Source organism: Ips typographus, linkage group LG6, assembly GCF_016097725.1.
Source record: "Ips typographus isolate SLU linkage group LG6, UJ_Ityp_2.0, whole genome shotgun sequence".
NCBI classification, from domain to species: domain Eukaryota; kingdom Metazoa; phylum Arthropoda; class Insecta; order Coleoptera; family Curculionidae; genus Ips; species Ips typographus.
Window position 1 is genome coordinate 2,781,615 of NC_138427.1, and position 21,502 is coordinate 2,803,116.

The 21,502-nt window shown below is 35.5% G+C and overlaps 1 protein-coding gene across 1 annotated transcript in view; it reads left to right on the plus strand.

Annotated features, from left to right (window-relative positions):
• LOC145731101 (uncharacterized) overlaps positions 1–21,400 on the plus strand; it is a 42,798-nt gene extending 21,398 nt beyond the window's left edge. The window contains exons 2-7 of the mRNA XM_081982698.1: positions 6,643–6,714; positions 13,645–13,953; positions 14,007–18,537; positions 18,805–18,971; positions 19,026–19,240; positions 19,297–21,400. Of these exons, the coding sequence (XP_081838824.1) occupies positions 13,685–13,953; positions 14,007–18,537; positions 18,805–18,971; positions 19,026–19,240; positions 19,297–19,724 (5,610 nt within the window). The 5' untranslated portion in view covers positions 6,643–6,714; positions 13,645–13,684 and the 3' untranslated portion in view covers positions 19,725–21,400. The remainder of the gene's footprint in view (positions 1–6,642; positions 6,715–13,644; positions 13,954–14,006; positions 18,538–18,804; positions 18,972–19,025; positions 19,241–19,296) is intronic.
• Positions 21,401–21,502: the final 102 nt, after the last annotated feature.

The window sequence follows — 21,502 nt, forward strand, 5'->3', positions numbered from 1 at the left end:
TTGTGAAATAATTTGTGCATTTCAAGGTTTGGCTGATAACAGATTTATCTTAACCGGAAATCGAAAGTTGTGATCATAAATGCATCTGTTAATGAGTGTCTTTAACTTCCACTATTAAAATGTTTGTAATGTTGGTTATTGTGAAATCGTTTTTATGCAATAGTGATAAAAAGAACAGATGTGTTGTTGTAGCTTATGATGCAATATAATTTTCTCTTTTGGAGTTCGGTATTTCTTTCATAAAGTGGGGAAATAGGACTCTGGCAAGAACATCAAAAATATACTTAAAAATGTGGCTAACATGATGATTAAATCATACATGTCTTATCTCTTGTACAATGTATATGGGGCACAAGGGCAAGTAATTTAAAATTTACATTTCCATTTGAAATAACTCGTCGAATTCTATTTCACTGTAAATCGAATTTTAAAACATTTATTACAGCCCGCACTCGGGCTAGCATGTTCGAAAATTAATAGCAGAAAATTTGTATCTGATTTCTTTTTAAAAATATGGCCATGCATAAGCGCTGGCAAGTGCATTTTACACTGAGTAATTAAATGTCTTCGCAATCGTCCTTACCTAAACTGTTATTTACATAAATCATGGACATTCTTAAACCAGTGTTTAATCATCGGATGATCTGGTTTACCTCGAACTTTAAAACTGATCGAAGGTCGTGCCACTGCTTTCTCTTCCTTTATTTCCGAATTAATGTCTACTAAACGACATTAGACTAAATTGAAATTTTACCAGTTAATTAACTATGTAATCCAACTAAACGTAGGTGTATTTCTTTCAGAAAACCTAGATGGTAAACTTTTAATGGAAAAATTCTCACAGCACTAACCGTGTTTTATTATGGCACGGTTTTTCTCAAGTAAACCGTGAAAAGTCCCGTTGTTTAACGCTGAAGGATATGATGTCATTTCGCTTCCTTTGGCCGACATGCCGCAAGTGCAGGTAGTAATGGCACGTTAGGTACTTCCTTGTGATATTTACCTTTCCGGTCGTGTGACTTGAAATTACCTTAGGATGAGTGAAAGTTACGGTTTTGGGAAAAAATTACGACTGACTGGTTAATGCCTGAAAATGCATTGTCGCCAAAACAAATATCAACATGCTAGCACAGTGACGCTGTGCTAAATTTAGCTAACCTTTTATTAAACAGAGCAGACCAGCCATCAATTTAAAACTCCTAAGCGAATTGCAAATCACAAGGTGCATAACTCGAACCGTATGAGGGTCAATGCCAACCACATACACCAATTTTCTAAATTTATTCAGCATTGTGGTTATTTTCGACGTTTGCTTGACAAGGGAAAAGCTCTTCACTTTACAAATCTGTGCTTTCTAGTTTAGCAATTAGTCGTAAAGGTTAAGGAGCGTATTAGTCTGAAGTTTTTGTCAAGACTACTTGTCAACATTTAATCGTATGAACTATGAAATCACTATAATGTTCTAAAAATAGAGGAGTTATAAAGCACGATTTGCGTCCACTTTAAAATCTCTCAGCTTTCAACCTGCCCTGAAGAAATGGGTCTACTAATAAAACTGTCAAAGAAAAACAGATGAAAGATACGACGGTGCGATCTATTAGGGTGCATGTGTCATAGGAATGGATTATAACTTATGTAGGCAGAGTAATTTATTTCGGTTTTTTCTTTGAACAGGGGGGGCGTTTTCTAACACAATCAAAATATAAAGGTCAGTTCGAGTATTTGCAATATCTTTTCGTTTTTACAGCTTTGTTCTTGGCTTTCAAATTTTGCAGGATAAGTATAGTTAGGAAGATCACAAATTGCATCATGGAGACGATTCAAAACAACTGTTTGCTTCTCTAAATGATGATGATCAACCTGAACATGAACTCATAACAAAAATTAATGATATAACAGTTTTCTTTTTTGGAATTTTTAAGAAAGATGAAGCTTCTCAGGAAGCATTCTGTTTCGAATGCCAAAACAACAAAATCCAGGTCAAAGAATCATCATCGATAATGTAGGAATGTTCAAACCAAAATCGTTCCTCTCCAAAATTTCCTTTGTTTAATTTAACAGTTACTCTGGCATCAGTCGGTGGCACTGACCCCCCGAACCGACTTCTCCGATCTTCGAGTGGAATTAAAATTCCGTTTCGACCGTGGACGACGATTCTTTCCGACCAGTGCAGATATAAACCATACCTCGATATCTGTTTTCCGAACACCAGCAAGCCACGTTGCCACGTCTAGCCGCGAAAATATCTCTTTTATGGATGGATGCCGAACGATTTCACTTTCACTTGTTCTTTGCGTTTTGCTTTGGTGCGTATACCCGATGATAATCGGGTTGTCCCAGATAAACATGCCCAATCTACTAAATATATTGCGGAATCATTGATAATGCTCTTGTGTCTTGACTTGTGGATCAGACATTTTTGAAAAATGCAAGCAACAATGCAGTTCCTAGCAGTTGCAATGCTCAGGAAGCTAATTAGTACTAAATGCTTCTTGAACTGCAATCCGTTAAAATGCCTTGTTTGGTTTCAACTATGTCATTAGCAAGCCGTGATTTTACTTACGGCACATGTCGTAAATAAGTAAAGCGTTCCGATATAAATTAATTTTCTAGAAGGGATTCCATGACTAAATCTGTGTTTATCGTCTGTTTAGTCTGTTGTGACAAGTTTCAAGTACACATTTGGTACAAATGGCTTTTGTTGAAAAAATCTCGACAGTATCTTTAATCTGACCTTGTGTGTAATGCTGAAGGTAGAGCAATAACCACTAATAACCTTAACAACTTCATAAATTATTTATGAAATAAGTTTTATATACTTTACTGAATTACATTCTTTTGTAATAAAATGTTTTTTTTTTTTGGTTTTTTTGAATGTTTTGTGTCCAGATGATTGTTATACAAGGTCAAGCGTTTTTCACCTAATTGACTGTTGATGTCTCCACTGTTATATTCTTAACTTCAGTGCTGTCATCCGTTAATTTTGCAAAGTGAATAAACTGAATTAACAATATTTGATTTGATTGCCTAAAAATTGACATTCAATGCGAAATGTGATTTTGTAGCAACTTTTAGAAATTTGAACAATAAAATATCATAACCACTAATATGTATCAAATAAAACCGTTATTTGATAGTGTTATGATATTTTACAAGTAAACAAGACTTCGACTCTGCGTGAATATTCGACTAAAAATATACACAAAACCAACGGGTATCTATTAATAATTTAAACCCCATTGAAAACGTACGTTTTGGCAAATTTTCATATTTTCCGTATAAATGTCGAGGCGAAAAGCGCTATATTGCTGGCTTAATTTAGAGGGATTAAATTTATTCGCCACAACAGTGGCGGCTCGGTATGCAATCGATCAGGAGGGTCGTTAGACCGATTTAGGTCAGGTGAAGACCGACCTAAAGGGTCATAAAATTAATCACCACAACTTTAGTTTACGGCCACATGTGTAAGTGTTTGAGAAGAATATTGAGGATAACCTATTAATCATCATGCCTGAATAATTAGGTGTGAAATTCACACCACAGTGTAATGAGCTAGAAGTATAATTTGCATTACCTACATGTTTCTTAAAATCATAAAGTTTCTTTTATTGGTTACTCAAATGTTGTGATTAACGATAAATTGCTCAGAGAATCATTCTAGACCAGCATATTCTACTCTATAATTATTGGTTATATACCTGTAGAAAGCACCTTAAGCCCAAAAGGGGCCTACACAGAAAATATTACAAAGCAGAAGATCAACGTAGAAAACACAAAAATTGTCCAAATTATAGAAGTAGCACACCGTTAATTGTTAAATCCATCAAATCTTTAATGGCAGCTTCTCAATTTAATCAAACCCAACAGTTTACGTGAAGAATTTAGCAGCCACCACGAAGAAAAATATAGTAACAAGCAAAATAGGGAAAGGATGAGAATGTACGGTCAATAGTGGTCAGTTAATGAAAAAGTTCCATGACGAACATAAGCAGGCTGATGAGAAATGTTGAGTAACCTCTGTGTTTCCCAGATTTGTTATTAATGATACAAAAAATAAATGGTTTTGAAACTTGGTGTAGAATGAAGTAAAATGTCAAAAACTACAACATAACTGAAGAAAAGAAGAGGAAGTGAAAAATATTCTCAGCATATGAGTAAGTTAATAAAACAGATAACTAAGACCATCAAGTAAGTCATTAAAAAACATCAACTCACACAATCTATGTTAACTAACGTTTAAAAACTTTAGTTAAGCTATTACGCAAATTCTGACCATCATTTACTCTGATATAATCTCCAGAACTCTTCAGATTCAATTAAGTATCATTATTGTGATACTATTAAAATATCAGAAAAGCTTCAAGTTCAAGCTGTATACAATTCAAGGATTGATCGAATAGTGTGATTACTATTGGTGAAACACAAGGTCGCCTTGTTTATCAGCAACTAAACTAATACAAATATTACACTCACTGAACCGTTGCAAAATAGCGAACATTCTTAGCGTTTTCCAAACGCTTCTTGGGCCAAATCTGACCCAGATACGTATACAGTCTCCCTCACTGGGACTGATCAAAATATTTTTGAATGCGAATTCCGGTTATCGTTACAGTCACGGAATTTGATAAGGCCGAACAAAGTGTGCCTCCAAGCCGGAGAGAGGAAAAATGATAAAAAGTATCATTGCCTTCACCTTGACTTCACTTCACGCATGATGTGTCGTAACGTGCCATAATGAAACGAGGACAATGCAAATCAGTAGCATATAGAATAGAAAATATCTGCCGAAGCGAATACGTAATAAATGCCGTCATTAATTTAATACAATCAACGTTTTATTGTTGGGTTATGTGCGTGCAGGCAGGTACTGGAAAATTCGAAGTTTAAAACCGGTTGGAATGGCTGAAATGTATTTTACTTGAATCTATGAGTAACTGTCGAGATTGTGTACTAAAAAGTAAGTTAAACACTACACGTAGCATTCGACTATTCAACATTGCTGACAGCGGAAACGAGATCAAAAGATGAAAATAGTCCCATTAATTCCTGTTGTCGATAAATTACCCGCTATCGTAGAGGATTTCCTCGGATAAAAAGTTCGGAGGGTGAAGGTTAAAAGCCCCATTCCGCGACCGAAAATGTTAAAAGTTTGTCCCTTTAATAGGTTTTTAATAAGTTTCGCTTTGGCCCAGTTAGGTATTGTTTCACGATTAGGCCGCAATCCGTATCGGTTGTGTTCTGACATCACGTTTTCCTCACTCGGGTTCGCTAAACTTTAATAGCAATAACCTTGATATAAGTAATTGCCGATTTATCAAAGGCTATTAGCTTTAAGTTGTATTAAAATCATTAACAAAATGTTGAATGTTTTATTTGCACAAACCGATTTTTATAAAAGAAAAACTCTTGGCAATAAATTAAAGGAGACAATTTAATTTTCCTAAAACAGATTGCTTTGCAAAAATGCCCCAAACTTATCGATTTGTGTACTCCATAAGCCCATTAAATTTCACGCTCTAAACACTGGCCACTGGCTCTAAGTGATATACGTTAGCAGGCAATAATGCAACGATTCCATTGACCCAACTGTATTTACCGCTAAGTTAAATTGTTTTCATTTTGTTAAAACGTATTTAAATGTTTTGTTTTTTGGTTGGACGGGCAATAGTATTTCCATTTGACACTTATTTTTGATTTCGTGACCAAATTATTTAGGGGACTAAACGTAACACCCCAATTATCATCGCAACAGGTGTTTCCAGTCTCATTTCTATTAATAGTGGTTATTATTCATTTGTTTACCTATTAATAGTAAATATGCATAGATGAACAATAACAGACCAACCCTCTCAGTTTTACTATTGCAATTCAATTTAATTAACTTGTGTTATGGTATAGTCGAGGAGCTTTTGATGTTGTTTCATTAAAAAAGAATCTGTTTGGTCGTTGACGAGCAATTTGTACCCAAACAATTATTATTAGCGCGAAACAAATTTGCAACAGCAATTCCTGGTATAAAACATCTAAATAATACAGCTTTGAAAACTAAATATAATCATCGTCTTGCTAAAAATAGTTTACGGCAAAGCTATAAACATCCACAGCCACAAATCATCAGCTGTGATATTAATAGGATCGTTTTGTTGTGATTGGAATAATTTACAGCTGTTTTCCTTCTTTAGTACAAATTTAAAATAAAAAAATTCACAACAAAATGTAAAACGTCAAGAAAGTCGTATGTATGTTATTAAATTGCAATATCTCAGGAACGCGAATTGCTTCATTTTCGGAAAAGTGTGTTTTTTTCTATATTTACTACAAACTTAAACAAGCAGTCACAAAAAATTAATTCGTTTTTTTGCATTGTGACCGTACTTATTACAGTTCAAAATGACAAAAGCTGACGGTGGATGAAAACGTAAGATGGCAGAATAAAGATGAGAAGCAATAATCTATTATTTGCTTTTGAAAGGAGTTTCCCTCCTTCAAACACGAATCAATGATTCAGGTATCTGAGACTTTGATTAATACCTTCAGTTTAGTCATTCTCATGTTATTTCCGGGAATAGCAGGTATAAGAGATTTTTATGAAATGTTTGTAGTTTATTATAAATAACTTTACAGGTTCAACTTTTGTTTCAGATGACCCAATTAGCCTTTTTGCCGGCTCTAAGCTGGCTGCGTTACACTGCAGGATAATCGAGTAAATATTAGGTAAGTCACACTCATTTACATAATCAGGTTGAACCTTAAAACTAAAAGTGGAACAACCTATTTTTACATCAAACTTTGAAGTCTTACAAACTTCCGTCGTTATCGATTGCCAGAAAGCTTTTCTGGAATTGTCAGCAGACATTTACCGAACAGTCAGTTTTGAAATACTACCAGCAAATGGCTGGAAAGTAAAATTTGTTTTCCGCAACTATTTCTGTATGCTAAGTAGATGGACTGATAGCTAATACCTAGAAAATTCCAACAAATTTTAAGGATTTGTAAGGATTTTCCGTTCTTTGAGTACAGATTAAAGGTGTTGAAAGCGACTTGAAATTGGGAAACGTAGGTGGATCAGGCTTCTTAAGACTTAGTGGAAAAGGGTCTATCTACCTCCAGTCTCATCTAACAATCGTAAATCGTGTTTTTTTTTCACTATAAAACTCAGCTTGAATTAATTTGCAATTTGAAACTATCCTTAGTAGGACTTGGAATTCTATTATACATTCCACGGAGCTCTTTTAGAAGGAAACTTTTAAATATACATAAATCTGAAAGTTTATTTTTAATAACACAGACAGCAAAATTAATATTGTTAATATAAGAAAAGGGATTGAATGACAAAGTATAATTACATAGCTCAATCATTCAGCAGCATCTCTCTCTAGGTACGATAATTTATTAAGATGTCTTTCGGTACAGAATCTTCCTTTTCTCCTCTTTTTAAAGTCTTCTAAACGTGGCAGCTCCATTGTTCTTCTCAAAGGCTGAGTGTATTTAACGTGTGTAAGTTAAAGCCGGCAACATCAAGATGACCCAATTCGTTTACTTTAATGGAACCTTCTCCTTGTAAAAATGGCGACTTTTTGTGTTAATAACCTTAAGTGAATTACAGACTTTTTTCGTCTTATTTGATAGCCTAGTTTTATAGTTGAAGCATGGAAACAAGTTGCCAGCCCTCCATTAAATTCCGATAACTCACAATATAAAGTTGAACGGCCTGTAGGAAAAGAGGTTTGACTGATCGTTGGTTGGCCAAATTCTTTTTGTTGGAACGTCGATATGTGATTAATCAACTTTGGCTAGACTTAAAACATTTTTTAATCATTTGGCAGTCAGAAATTATAAATTTCACTAATATTTTACCTTTTCTTCAAGCGAATCACGTAATGTTTGCCTTAACTGCTATGTAATGAAGGTGTGGCACTCAGCCCGAGCGAAAACATATGTTGAAGTTTCCAGTGTAATTTATCTTGAATTATCTTGCTATCTTTAACACTTTCGTGAAGGCAGAAGGATTGTTGGAGAAATACCTTACGGTTTGCGGCCTTTTTCTCTTTGTGTTTACCGAATTTTCATGTTGATGTTATTGACCCAAAGGCAAGTTCAAATTTACATGATTTTACTGATTGAAGAACCTCGCAAAAAATCAATTTGCAATTCCGTTTAGAACTCATTAATGTTTTAACTGATTTGCTATCGCTATTTCACGTTCATAATAAACTATAATAATAATCATTAGCATATTATCTAAATAGCTTTAGCACATTTTTGTGGGTTATGCGAATGTAACTTGACGATTTAATCGCATTAAGGGCAATTAGCGTTATGTTCGATTGTTTGTAAACTGCCCGACAATGATTAAGAGGTAATAACAGAATGAAAATAATAATAAACTCACTGGTGCTCTAAAAATATAACATTTTGAATACTGTTTGACCTTGTTTCTGTTCGGTATTCTCTGAGTTGTTTAATGATGATTTATTATTGGATTTAAGTAAATAGTTTAAAACATAGTGTTAAGAATCAAACCATCTAAATTTAAATAATATGGATTTAATTTGGTGATTAAGCAGAGTGTAATCAAAAGTGCGTTCTACCTTGTTAACTGCAAAGTTTAATATGTTGGACATTATTTATCTTTTATCTCATCTTGATTCACTTTATGACTTGCTGTATGGATTATAAAACAAGCTTGGGCGACTTGAGATGAAAAGTTTTGTTGTGCACACGTTTTATTATACTTCTGACATATTTTTCTATCCTTTGTAGCAAAATGCCGCTTTTGCTGCAACGCAGTTCGTATAAGTCATTTTTGCTTTGTTACTCTAAAGGAAACGAAAACTTGTTTGTTTAGAAATGAGACTTTATGATGAACATTCTTTAATACAAAACTTACTTTAGCTTACCTTAAATTTTTTGAAATACGTTAAGTAGATCAACATAAATTGTTTTTGTATTGTGACATAATAATTAGATAAGCTGAATAATATAAATATCATTGCTATAACTTGAATAAGGATTCAAGTATACATTATGACATGTCGTGAATTACAAGTAGTCGGAAAAATCCGCATATAAATGTAGGTTAATGTGTGCAAATACATCAAAAACATATTAGAATAGTGTGGTGAATTTGATTATTCCGTAGCATCTGTTCATTACTGAGTTAAATCGTGCTGCCAATCAATAAAATAAAAAAGTCGTTCTAATGAAATCAACTTCGTATATCCCGGACATGCAAACAGGTTTAACCCTCGGGTTCGACACCCCTCACAAGCGAACTTTGTCGGGGAAACTTTCCTAGGGAAGATTTTCCGCTTTCCCGTATTGTGCGCTTTTGACATATCCAACTTTCAGTACATTCGAAAAAATCGATATTAAGGGGGAAAGGTTTGGAGTTTTGCAATTTTTGTCAAAAAATTAGTAGAGAAGCATTAGAAAATGAAAGTTACTTCAACAACAAAAAAATATTGGTTAATCCACTTGCATACTATCAAGTTGTGTCGTAACGTGCATTTCGTTATGGCTAATGGTCTGCGAAGCTTCTTGTCTTCAGATGGGCATAACGGTAATAAATAACCAGTTACCACATACTGTTTTTAGTCCGTTAGCATAAAACTAAAATTGTACTGATTTGCGTCCAACTTCTACAGTGATACACCCTGTAAAATAAACTCTTCTCCATTAAATGGCACATTGAATTAGCAGTTAAAAGTTACGTTATCTGATATTAAACTGGAAAAGTTTCTGCGTTGTGGACGCATCGAATCTGACCCAGATTTCACGAGACCGACCGAATGTGTTTATGTGATGTGAACTTGATCTTTACAGCTATTTTGCCTTGGTTCAGCGAAAGTCAGAGGCGTTTCTCTTTTATTTCATCTGCATAATGACTATAGTCAATTTAATTTTGATGTTTTGCAATATTGCTGTTCACATGTCTTTAACACCAGGTGATTATTCTAGTCATGAGTGGAAATTGTAATGATGATAATGCAGAAAATGCACGATGACAAACAAAAATTGCAGTAAAAACATTAGATAAACTTACCCTATGCTTTATAACATTCACAATGTGAATAAAGACATTTTTGTAAAAAAAATTGATCCTAGAATTTACTGCTGAGTATGGTCTGACTCGCAAAAACTGTTTTGCTGAAGTTGAATTTCAAGGAAACTCTTTAATTCTATAAAGTGCTGCCTGGAAAAGCGCAATTACTATAAAAGACAAAAGCGGACAACCACAAGATCTCAAGAAGGCACATTCCAATGAGTTCTTAAAAAGACTAGACCAAACTACACAAAATTTAATTTTACCAAGAAAAGACAATTTGAAAGTTGTTGATGGTAAAATTCCAGTTACCGACATGATTTAATTACATTTTGCGTACCTATCACATTATGAACGAACAATCTTTTTAGAAAGTTTTCTACAAACTTATTATTACAAGTTTCGTTCGGACTAACTTTGCAATAATTATGTAAATAAATTTTAGCATAGCATTCGGTGGCAGAAAATGCAAAAATGTTCATTTGGATTTAATTGAAACTTGACACACTTAAAGTATAACAAAAACTTGAGATTGGTGAAGTAAAATGTAAAGAATTATATTTTTTATACGTTATCAGATTTGACAATAAATTCGGCAACTCACATAAAAACTAGTCCCAATCATTGCTAAAGTCAATAAGTAATTGATTAAATTAGACTCATAATAAATTCAATAATCACAAATTGTTCATGGTAAAATAAGTTGGTTGTAGTTTTTGAGCGAAATATTTAAAATAGCGTGACTGTTCAATTCTATGTACACTTTTAACAGGATTGTCCGAAAGGCAATTGATCTAACATCTTAAAATATACATCAAAATGTAAAAAACTAAAATTGTTTTGCATAAAAACTGCTTGTATTTGAGTTACATGTGATGTGCAACATCAGCAAATACTTGATCGCTTGCCAAATGCATTATTTAGATTATCGAATATTTGTTTATATTGGATTTTGACACTGACTTGCGGGCTAGTTAGCACATCTGAATATAAATATAATAACAACTATTTTCTACGAGCGTGCGCAAATGATAACATTCCCGCACTAGTTCGAAAAGAAATACTTTCCTGCACTAGGGTGGAAAAATTAAATTATGTTAATTTATGTATCGTGTATTATAAACTTACAAAATGCCAATAATTGTTCATTTATTATTATTATTAGTATCAATCTATTAGAGGTAGTTCAACACATTAATATATTTTAGTTATTTACATATGAAGATGTATAAGAAACAATACTGTTAAATTCACTGATATTAAAAATGTATTTTTCAATTTTAATTGGAATTTGTTTAATGTTTCTATCACGTGCGGAAAGTGCCTTTTCCACACTCGACTGATGCCCAAACTCGCTACGCTCAGTATCACTTTCCGCACTTGTTATAAAAATATCTATTTACTACGTATATTGGTTGTTTTACTCAATTTATTCGTTTACTGAACTTAGTTTCAGTCATGCAACTTACTTGAATACGTAGAAGTATTTCCATGAAATTCTATATTTTCTAGTTTAATATGTTCGTTAGCTTTCAAGGGCTCTGAAATCCTTTGAAAATGTGTTTTAGAGGTATTAGTAGTAGTCACTTCGTTAAGGTTTTCAGTGCAGTAAACATGCAGTGAAACGTAGCTAAGCTTGTGAAGTTTTAGTATACAATGTTATAAATTTCAAATTTGACCATGTTTTTTAATGGAATTGTTGAAACGGTATTCCCCTTCGCTGCTGTATTACATGAATTTGTTATGAAATAACCTGCCAGTTTGTTTTTGCAGGCTTAAATCTTTACTCCCAGACTTAAATGTTTTTTACTACAGGAAGCTTGACATTTAATTTTTTTTTTCAACTCACAGATACAATCCGGAATCAACCTTCTAAAAGTGAGAGCGTGTAACACAAGTGTGTGTTACCTATGTAAACAGTAAATTGAATAAAAACAGTAAGAAACCAATTTATAACGTACTAATCTGGCATTAGAAATTATAATTACGGCTTGCAAAGTAGAGATCAACGTGCGATAACGATGCCATACGGCATTACTAAACTGAAACCGTTGATGCAGTAAATTGTGGGTTAGTGACTAAAATACTCACGTGGGTTTGCGAAAATGGCCTTTAGTGAGGAATGATCGTATTTTATCATAGGCCACAATACGAACTTTTAGTCCAGTTTAGTGGATTTACTTCCACCCAAATTCGTAGAATAAAATAAACAAAAGGTCAGTGGTTTTTACGTTAATTTGATTAAGTGCTAGAATTGTGGTGAAACAGAAAAATGTGTGTTATATTACGATCGATATCCAGTTTTTCTTACTTAATGACTGTTTGGTAGTTTTAGAGTATAAACACAGTTTCAATCATAGCATTAATACTTCTGTTGGCATGGAATATTCAACTTAATTGAACTCCTTGAAGAATTAGTAATTATATCACTTTAGCAGATTTCTACAGCAGACATTACTATTAAGGGATTACTGCTTATAAGCAACTTTCACGATCTTAGTATACATTTAAGCCTAAATCAATATCTGGTGTCCCTTAGTCAAACCTTATTTACGAATATAGCAGGAATCGAAAAGAATTGTGATACACGTTTTGCCTCAGGTCAAAGACGGCTCCTGCTGTTCTCGTGACCTAGAAACGAGCAAGTACACACTATGAGCGAAATAAGCCTTGATATAAGAGTTTTACCACAGGCAATGTAATCTCTAATACAAAATAGCGGCTTTAAGAAACTTGGCCTTCCGAATGTTCAAGTGTGTAATTAATGATAATTGTATTGTAGGAGAGGCATCAAAACCTGACACCCGGTGTTATTAGCAAACAACGGTGGGCAAGGAATATTGATTTTGTTGGTAATATGTCGATTAATCGGGATCTTTGAGCTAAATCTCTTTGTTCTGCAATGTGTTGACTTCCCTCTATCCGGATATACTATATTACACTAGGGATTATAGAACTTGCGGTGTGTCAGGACATGCACCGAGTAATGTATGGTATGGTTTACACAAACACGACCTAGCAAGTAAATGGTTTGACCTTACTCAACTGCATTACTCAACGTTAGCATAATCCTCTACCTACAACAGTTCCGCTTGTCAAATTTCATATTATATCTTAATCTTTTTTTTGTGAGCAATAATAGGGTTAGCAACATTTTACTGTGTGCGTGTGACTCGAACTCTATCGTGACAACAGACATAAGGCTTTTTTATTTACAGCAAATTGCTGCTTTTACACCGAAAGGGGAGAAAATTGAATTCTGTTGCGTTATTCGCCGAAAGCAAATATCAACCGGACAGCAATGCCAATATATAAAGAGAATTGTTTAAAAGCCACAAACTGCACCGGGACGGAATAACGATTCCGGTAATCCAGCCAGACTAGCTGAAAAGTAGAAAATCAATCAACAAAGTTATGTTGTCAGAGTGTTTGCTGCAGATATCTCACATTCCTTTGTCTGTAATTGAATAGGAATGTCCTGAGGAACTGCGTAGATTGTATATACAGCTTCGTAAAAAATTTTGTCCTCAAAGTGGACTTTTTTCTACATAATTTCATTTCAAAATCCAGGGTAGACTAAATTTAATTTTTTTTTTCAGACACTCAAACCACCAGTTTGCAGGTTAACACCTGCAGATTATGGATGTGTCTTTTACGAACGTATTGGAGGGGGCGCGTCAATATTTCCAGGGGCTGCCGTTGGCGACTACAACGGCCGGCCCCTATTATCAACAAAATGGCCAACCAGACAGGCAGCAACATCAACAACAGCAGCAGCAGCAACAACATCATCAGCAACAGCAAACGTATTATCAGCAGAACAGCGACCATTATACCATTAGTCCCGCTGTCCATTCAGGAAATGCTCAGTGGATCCAACAGCAGCCTAGTCCTTCCGAAGGCAACAGGTTTGTAATAATATCAAGCTTAAAGTTTAGGTTGTAACATCTATTTTCATTAGAACTCCTAGTCGTGAACGTACTCCAGTTCAACAACGACCATCGTCGCATAGTTCGGCAGGTTCTCGTCCGCCTTCCCACTCATCGCAATACCAAGAGGTTCCAAGACAGTACCAAAGTACTGCCTATCCTCAGCACAGTCAGGAACATCAAACTGTCTCGCATCAATCAAGTTTTCAGTTCACCAGACCTCAATCTCGTGAACAATCGCATCCAAGTCAGCCATACCATCAACACCCGGGTATTGCAACCTCGACGTATCAGCCACAGGCAACTCCGCATTTATCGCGATCGTCTTCGAGAGAACAGTTAGCACCAGCTGCACCGGTCTATAAAAGTGCTCCAATTCCATCGCAATCACATCAATATGGTTATCAGCAGCCTCGTAGTTATTACACGACACCTCAGGAACCTGTAATGACTACTCAAGCTACTCAACCGCAATTGCAACAACCGTACTACAGCAAACAAGCAAATGCTCCCATGAAACCGAGGAATTACATGGGTGACAACCGACTAGTTGATGGGGGTAGTACCAGCAATAATAACGAACAGTACCAAGTTCCACGTAGTAACGAACAAACCATGTATCGTGCTACTCATAACCTTCCACCGATAGCTGCTGTATCGAGTTACCACTCTACTAAGGCTGCTAATTCAAATCCTCCCAAAAACGTGGTACCCAGACCAAAAGTACCTTATTCAAATTCTTATCCGCTGCAGTCAGCGACTCAATCAACCATCCAGTATACTAACAAAAGATCTGATTCGTACGTTCCACCATCTTCAAACAGTTTTACCACCACTTACAATCATTTGCACGGGAACAACACCTACAATCAAAATCAAATATCAACAGTAATAACCCAAAGTTACACCAATGTTATTATGACTACGACCAACAGTAACTCGTTATCCAGTAATCAAAATCGTGTGAATTATCAAAACCTGCAACCAAGCCAATCGAATCAAAATACCGTCTATCAACAAAGTCGCAAACCTAGTCCAATAAATAATTCCTTAAATAGTGCCTCAGTAATTAAGCAAAGAAAAGAAAGTCCCTTAGACTTGTCAGTAAAAACGGTAAGAACTTCAGCTGATTCAACGGAGAGCGAGAAAAATAAATACGCGCAAACAAAATATCCTGGTACCCTCTCAAACCATAATTATCCCACGCTAGACGTGAGTTCTATAGAAAGGAGTTTTACTCAAAGATCTCAACCTACGGCTACTGCTCCAAAAGTTGAATTTCACCCCAATTTTAATTTATCTTCATCTGCCCGATCTTGGAATCCTGCATCAAAGCCTAATGAAATTCCAAAACCATACCATGAAAATCCAGCTTTTCGGGGAGTGCCAGAATACGCCATGAAGCCCCAAGTTGACTCCAGAAACAGATACTCATTACCAACGATTCAGAACCACAGACAATATAACGTAACACCACAAAACGATGCCTTAACAGCAAAAAGACCAAGTCAATTAGAGTCACCGGCAATTCCTACCAAAATTGCTAAAGTAGAAAACTGGAGAGAATCTATTGACCTACAAATCGAAGAAAAATTGTCCAACTACAAGCAGCAACAAATGCAGTCTCAGCAACATCAACAACAGCAACGCTCAAAGTCTGTGCTGCAACTTTCAAAGACAAGCATAGAACCAACCATGAATGGAAATATATCTAGAAGTAGTAGTTACAACTACTATCAAAAACCTCCATATGTGACAACTCAAGCACAGCCAAACTACATACAAAGTTATGTATCAACACCCACCAGTGAACACAATACTTACCCCTCAGGATATGGCAATCCATATCCCAAGCAATCACAACATTTTTATATCAACCCAGCAGCAAATAGGTTCAACCCGGCTACATCCATTCCAACAAAATCCAACGCAACCAGTGGCGCTGATAAACAAAGAGTTTTAAGTATTTTAAGAAACAGTATTGAAAATAAAGAACAGAAAAAGATAGAACAACAAAAGTCGCAAGATATGAACCAGATGAGTGACGTGCAGCACCCCAACACTGACGTTACAGCTCCCTTGCAACCAAAACCTGGTATCGACCGAAACAACGTGTCACCTTTTACTCCAATTAGTGTGCCAGATCCAAATATCTGTAAAATGCCTCCTAAAGTTGTGTCAGCAGAAATGAAACTCATAGAGGACAGTACTGTGATAGGTAACAATAACGCTAACAATCCTTACTATGATGGTCTAGCCGCCTTCTTAGCAGCCAGAATTCGGACAAAAGGTGAATTGAAAGAACTCAATCAAAACGCAGCTAGAGACGCTAGAATACAAGCATTTTTGGAAGATGCCATCAAATCACCCAACAGGCAAAACATGTTAGTGTCACCATCACCCAATTCCGGACCGCCAAAACTAATAAAAGAAAAACCTGGAGGAGTTTATCCACCTAGAAAAAAGTTGTTTAGCAGAAACGAAGATGGAACAGTACAGCCTTCAATGCGAGAAAAATCAAGTATGCGAAGTTCTTCTGAAACATCCGTGTTTGATTTTCCAGACTCAGACGATGAGAACGAAATGCCAGTATTGGAAAGGCAGACTTTGGAGTCGATGCGAAAAGATCGACGGAACTCTTTGAAAGCTCATCAGGATGTTGACGTGAAACCTGAAGTGGTAGATTTACGACCTCCAAGTCCCGATGACATTTTTGGGGATATCTGTGATAAATTTGTAGAACAATTGAAATCTAAACCTTCGAGGCGAATTAGACGGTCGAGTGCTCGTGATTTGTGTAAAACAGAACCAGAACCCGAGGTAAAAGTTAAAATTGAAGTTGTAGAAGATGAAGAACCTACACTAGATCCTCCGCCGGTGGATGTAGCAACTGCTAATGAATTCGAAGCGAAAAACTCTGTGACACCGGTGACAAAGAATGTTATTCAAAGCGATAGTGACCTATCGGATAGCGAAATTAAAACAAGTGGATGTGTAATAGTACGCAATAAACACCGTGTTCGGAGAAAAATTGTAAGTTCCAGTGATAGCAGTGACAACGAGGAAGGACCTGTAGTAGTTAAAGTAGAAAAGCCTGACAGTGGTAGCACAAAACCTGAAGAAGAACAAAGTAAGACTATTGTTGCTTCTGAAACTCTAGTTGTTAAACCTGAAGTTGTAAAAGATGACAAGGAAACACCGTCCAAATCTGCGGAGGTGGTTGCAATAATTCGTCCAGCTAAAAAACCTTTATTTGGAGATGGTTCCGACTTTTACCCAGGTTGGGAAGAAGGAGTTTATAAGTACAAACGGTCACTGAGGATGCCTCCAAGTTTGATCCAATTAACAAGACCTCCGAACAGAAAATCTACGTCTTTACCTGATTTAGATCCATGTCCTCAATCGCCCACCACATCTATAATTACGGAAGAATCAAAGGATTCCATGGCTTTCAGTAAAAAAACCTTCAAACCTGAACCTCCAGATAGTGATAGTGAAAGTACAAGCAGCATTAATATATTCAGTAGAAAAACTAATTACGACTCTGAAGGCTCGTCGTCAATTACAAGTCTCCCCAACACTAGGAAAGAGAATATCTCCATACTGGATAAGTTACTAGAGAAATGCGGAGACCGTAAAAAACGAAAACAAAAAAGAAAAGAGGACCACTCTCCAAAAATTATACCTAAAGCTGAAAATCCTGTTGAACTGTTACCCACTCCAACTCCTAGTGTTCAAAATACGAAATCACCTGAAAAGTCTAAAGGACTCACTGCTTCAGTGATCAGTGCTACGTCAGCAGTATTACCATTTAGAAAAGACACAGTAAACCATTTTAAGGATGCTTTCATTAACAGTGGAAACAATATTTTAGGAGTGCACGATAAGTTTACTCCTATAGTATTGTCATCCAGAACCAGAAAAGAAAGTAGATTAATGAAACAAAGAGCAACGATTAAAGAAGTGTTTGGAGAGGACCGACCAGCTTCTGCTCCTCCTGACACTTGCGTCAACGAAATTGAGGCACTGAAAAACGATGCTAAACTGGAGGCAGAACCGTTCTCTAAAAACTTGGATGAAATCCTAATAAAGAAAGAGAAAAGTGACCTAAGCTTGGAACAAACCAGTCAAATAAACAACAACAATAACAGTCAGCAGCACTTAAAGGACAGTGAAGCACTTGCCAGCAAAGTTAAGAAAGAAGTAATCGAAGAGGACGATGAAGAGAATAAAAAGTTAATCGAGCTGGTGATAAAGAAGGATCCGGACGCTTGTTCTGAGACTATGTCCCTTGACAGCGAAGAAGCGGTACTGACAGGAAAGCGACGGAGCAAGTACGGAAAGATACGCAGAAAGTTCAGTTCCGGGTTCGATTATATTCGCAAGAAGAAAAAGGTTAAAAAGGAAGAGGACAATGCCAGCATTGAGCGAAAAAAGAAAAAACCGGTGCTTGCTAAAGCTCCTGAATCCATTGACGATATTCAAAAGGAAATCAAAAGTTGGGTGCTTAATAAAGGAATCGGTGAATCTCATTTACATAGGGCAGCCCGACTGGGATATGTGGTAAGTGGTTTTTTTTTTAGTACAAGAGTATGTTGTTAAATGTTATAAAGAGGGAAGGTTAGTAAAAATTTCAATTCAGTCAGTCAGTCAAACGTTAATGTAATGGTTTTTGCTGCCTGGTGGCTGTGTGAATTCCTTAGACCATACTTTATGAAAGAGAATTTAATTAAGTCATTTAAAATTAAATTGTCATATTTTATTTACTGTAAGCAAGCTTAGAATTTGAAGTTTAGAATTTTTGTTTTAAATGATTATATAAATTTTCAGGATGTGACCGCTTTCTGTTTGGACCGAATGAATTGTCCACCAGGTCCAAAGGATAATGCAGGATACACACCTCTTCATGAAGCTTGTGCCAGAGGACACTTGGAAATAGCTAAATTGCTGCTGAAGTATGGTGCCAATGTCCATGAAGCTGCTCAAGGAGGCATAAGGTAATATTCTGAACAATTTTTGACTTGCAGAGTAAACTAATTAGTACATTTTAGGCCATTACACGAAGCGATAGAAAATGGTTTCGTGGAAATTGTAAGACTACTGCTGTCTTATGGGGCTGATCCTACTTTATCGACGTATTCAGGATTGACTCCAATTTCCTTAGCATCCGACGAAAATACTAGATCACTTCTTAAAAACCATTTAACTGACAAAGCTGGTGAAGGAGGATCTTCTTGGTCATTCAACGGTCCTGCCATCTGTTTTGGTAGGTTTCTACCCTCAGTAACATCATGAGTTTCTAATAAATATATATTTTCTTAGACCCGGAAGAGTCAGGTTACGACGTCCTGGCCGATCCACCTCAATCAGATCCTGATCCAGAACTCGAAGACATCGATATCGACGTATCCGAAAGTTTGCTGCCCAACTTGTACACGTTAAACGGCGAAGCAACCACGGATCGTTGGGTTTTGCTACAGGATCTGTCGCACTTGTTAAAAATCAAATCGAGGGACGCGTTATTGAAACAAATTTCATCGCCACCCTCGTCATCCAGCCTGAAAGTGAATTTCAAAGACGTTATACGAGAAATGAAAATGACGGACTTTTTAGAACAGGCCCACTGTTGCCAGTTTTTGAACATGGGCGAAAAGTTGAATACTAGAGCATCGAAAATTGCCCTAGTGAAATATACGGACAGAGTGAAGGAACTGTTAGGTATCGAATCTGTCGTGATTGTTAGTAGGTGACATACGTCTACCAATTGAAATTGTTCGTAAAGTTTAATTCATGAAAGCTTCCAGCAAGAGTTGGAGTGATAGTGCTAATGCTATAACATTGATCATCATTTTTGTATGTGAATGTTGGTTTGGTAAATCTCACGTTTACTTGGACTAGGTGGTTGATGGGTTATTGTACTTGTACGATTGACTGTAACTGGAGTAATAAGACACGTCCATTTAATAACTAGACTTCATAGGTCCACTAGGGTATTAAATGTAGTATATTTTGGTTTCAGGATCATCCTCTCTCTTTAAGATTCAAACCAACTGAGTTATTTGCAGACATGTTATTACAATAAAACTAAAACAAATTTATTGTAATAAACAGTCTTCACTAAACCTTCGTAAAACCAACAAGAAGTACCTAGTTTTATCCTCTGGTTTTTCAGTACAAACAAACCTACATTTCACATACAAAAAAAATGTAAATCAATACAACGGTGATATTTTTATTATATATTTACCATTTCCGCATATCGAGTATCATCGCAAATACTTTCTGGACTAACCTGGAAAACTGCTTTAAAAACACTTTATGACAGTGTTTCGTTGACGCTCGGTATTAGTACGCATTTTGTGATTAGTAGCAACTAAAGTGCAACACAAAAATTGTTATCTTTTGTTTTATTTTTTATCGCTGTAACATAATTAGTTACCACCTGTTTTCTTCAGTTTAGTTATTGTAGCTGACGTGTAGTGCAATTGTTTTTGGCTTTTTCAGTGGTGTACGACTGTTCCTTTGCAAAATTTGCTGTGCATGTGCATGCCAAAGTTTGCAAGTTAATTGTTGTTGTAAAAAGCAAAACTAAAAAGTGTTTTTTTAATTAGTGACTAAACTAGTGTGTTTCTATCCTGCTCGTTTGTAAAGACACTAGTTCTGCACTAAAATACAATTAGGAAAAACTATTAGAATTTGAACTAACAAAAATTTACTTAATTTTAGTAGCAATGCTCAGGGACCTTAATATTATATTTTTTCTCCAAAAAAAAACTCCATTAGGTTGTGTATATTAACAGTATCTAACGTTGTATATAGTGGTGTCGAGTAGTAAATGTCTTGAGAAATTATATATATTTTAAGTTTTCTATAGTTGACCTTCCAAAATTTCATATGGTAGTACGCTTTGTATTTTATATACGCTATATATTATTGTGTACTTATTTATAATATTGCATATCATGCAATAATGAAAGGTGGGTAACTTTAAACAATTAGTAAATGTGTATTATTGTGTCCGTCTGTGGAAAAGAAAACATATTTTTAAACAATATGCCTAAGTAGATTTGTATGGTATAAGAATCGCATTTTTAAGTTCAGCTTTTTCGACATAGGTAAATCGTAAACGATATTTATACGTATTTATTTTCTTTCCGCCATTTTGGTGGGTGTTGTACAGTTAAGATTATCTGTGATGAGTAATATTTGAATAAAATTACGATAGAATGGCAAAGTGCAATGCTTTGAAAGAAGGAAAATTGTGATTTGCCCGATGTCCTATCTCATTGAATGTTTCTTTCTTTGGTAGAATAATATAGTGACAAATAGTGTATTACTTTAAATTTATCACTAATTTTTCACATTTTTCATGTTTTCTCTCCTTTTTTTTTGTTTTATATAAAATACGTGGTACGACTCGAAATGATTTAATCTGTTTTATTTCATCCTTATTTCCAACAAAAGTGCGAAGAAGATTGAAATACAAAAGAAATTAGATATTGAATGGACAATCATGTTATTAATTTGT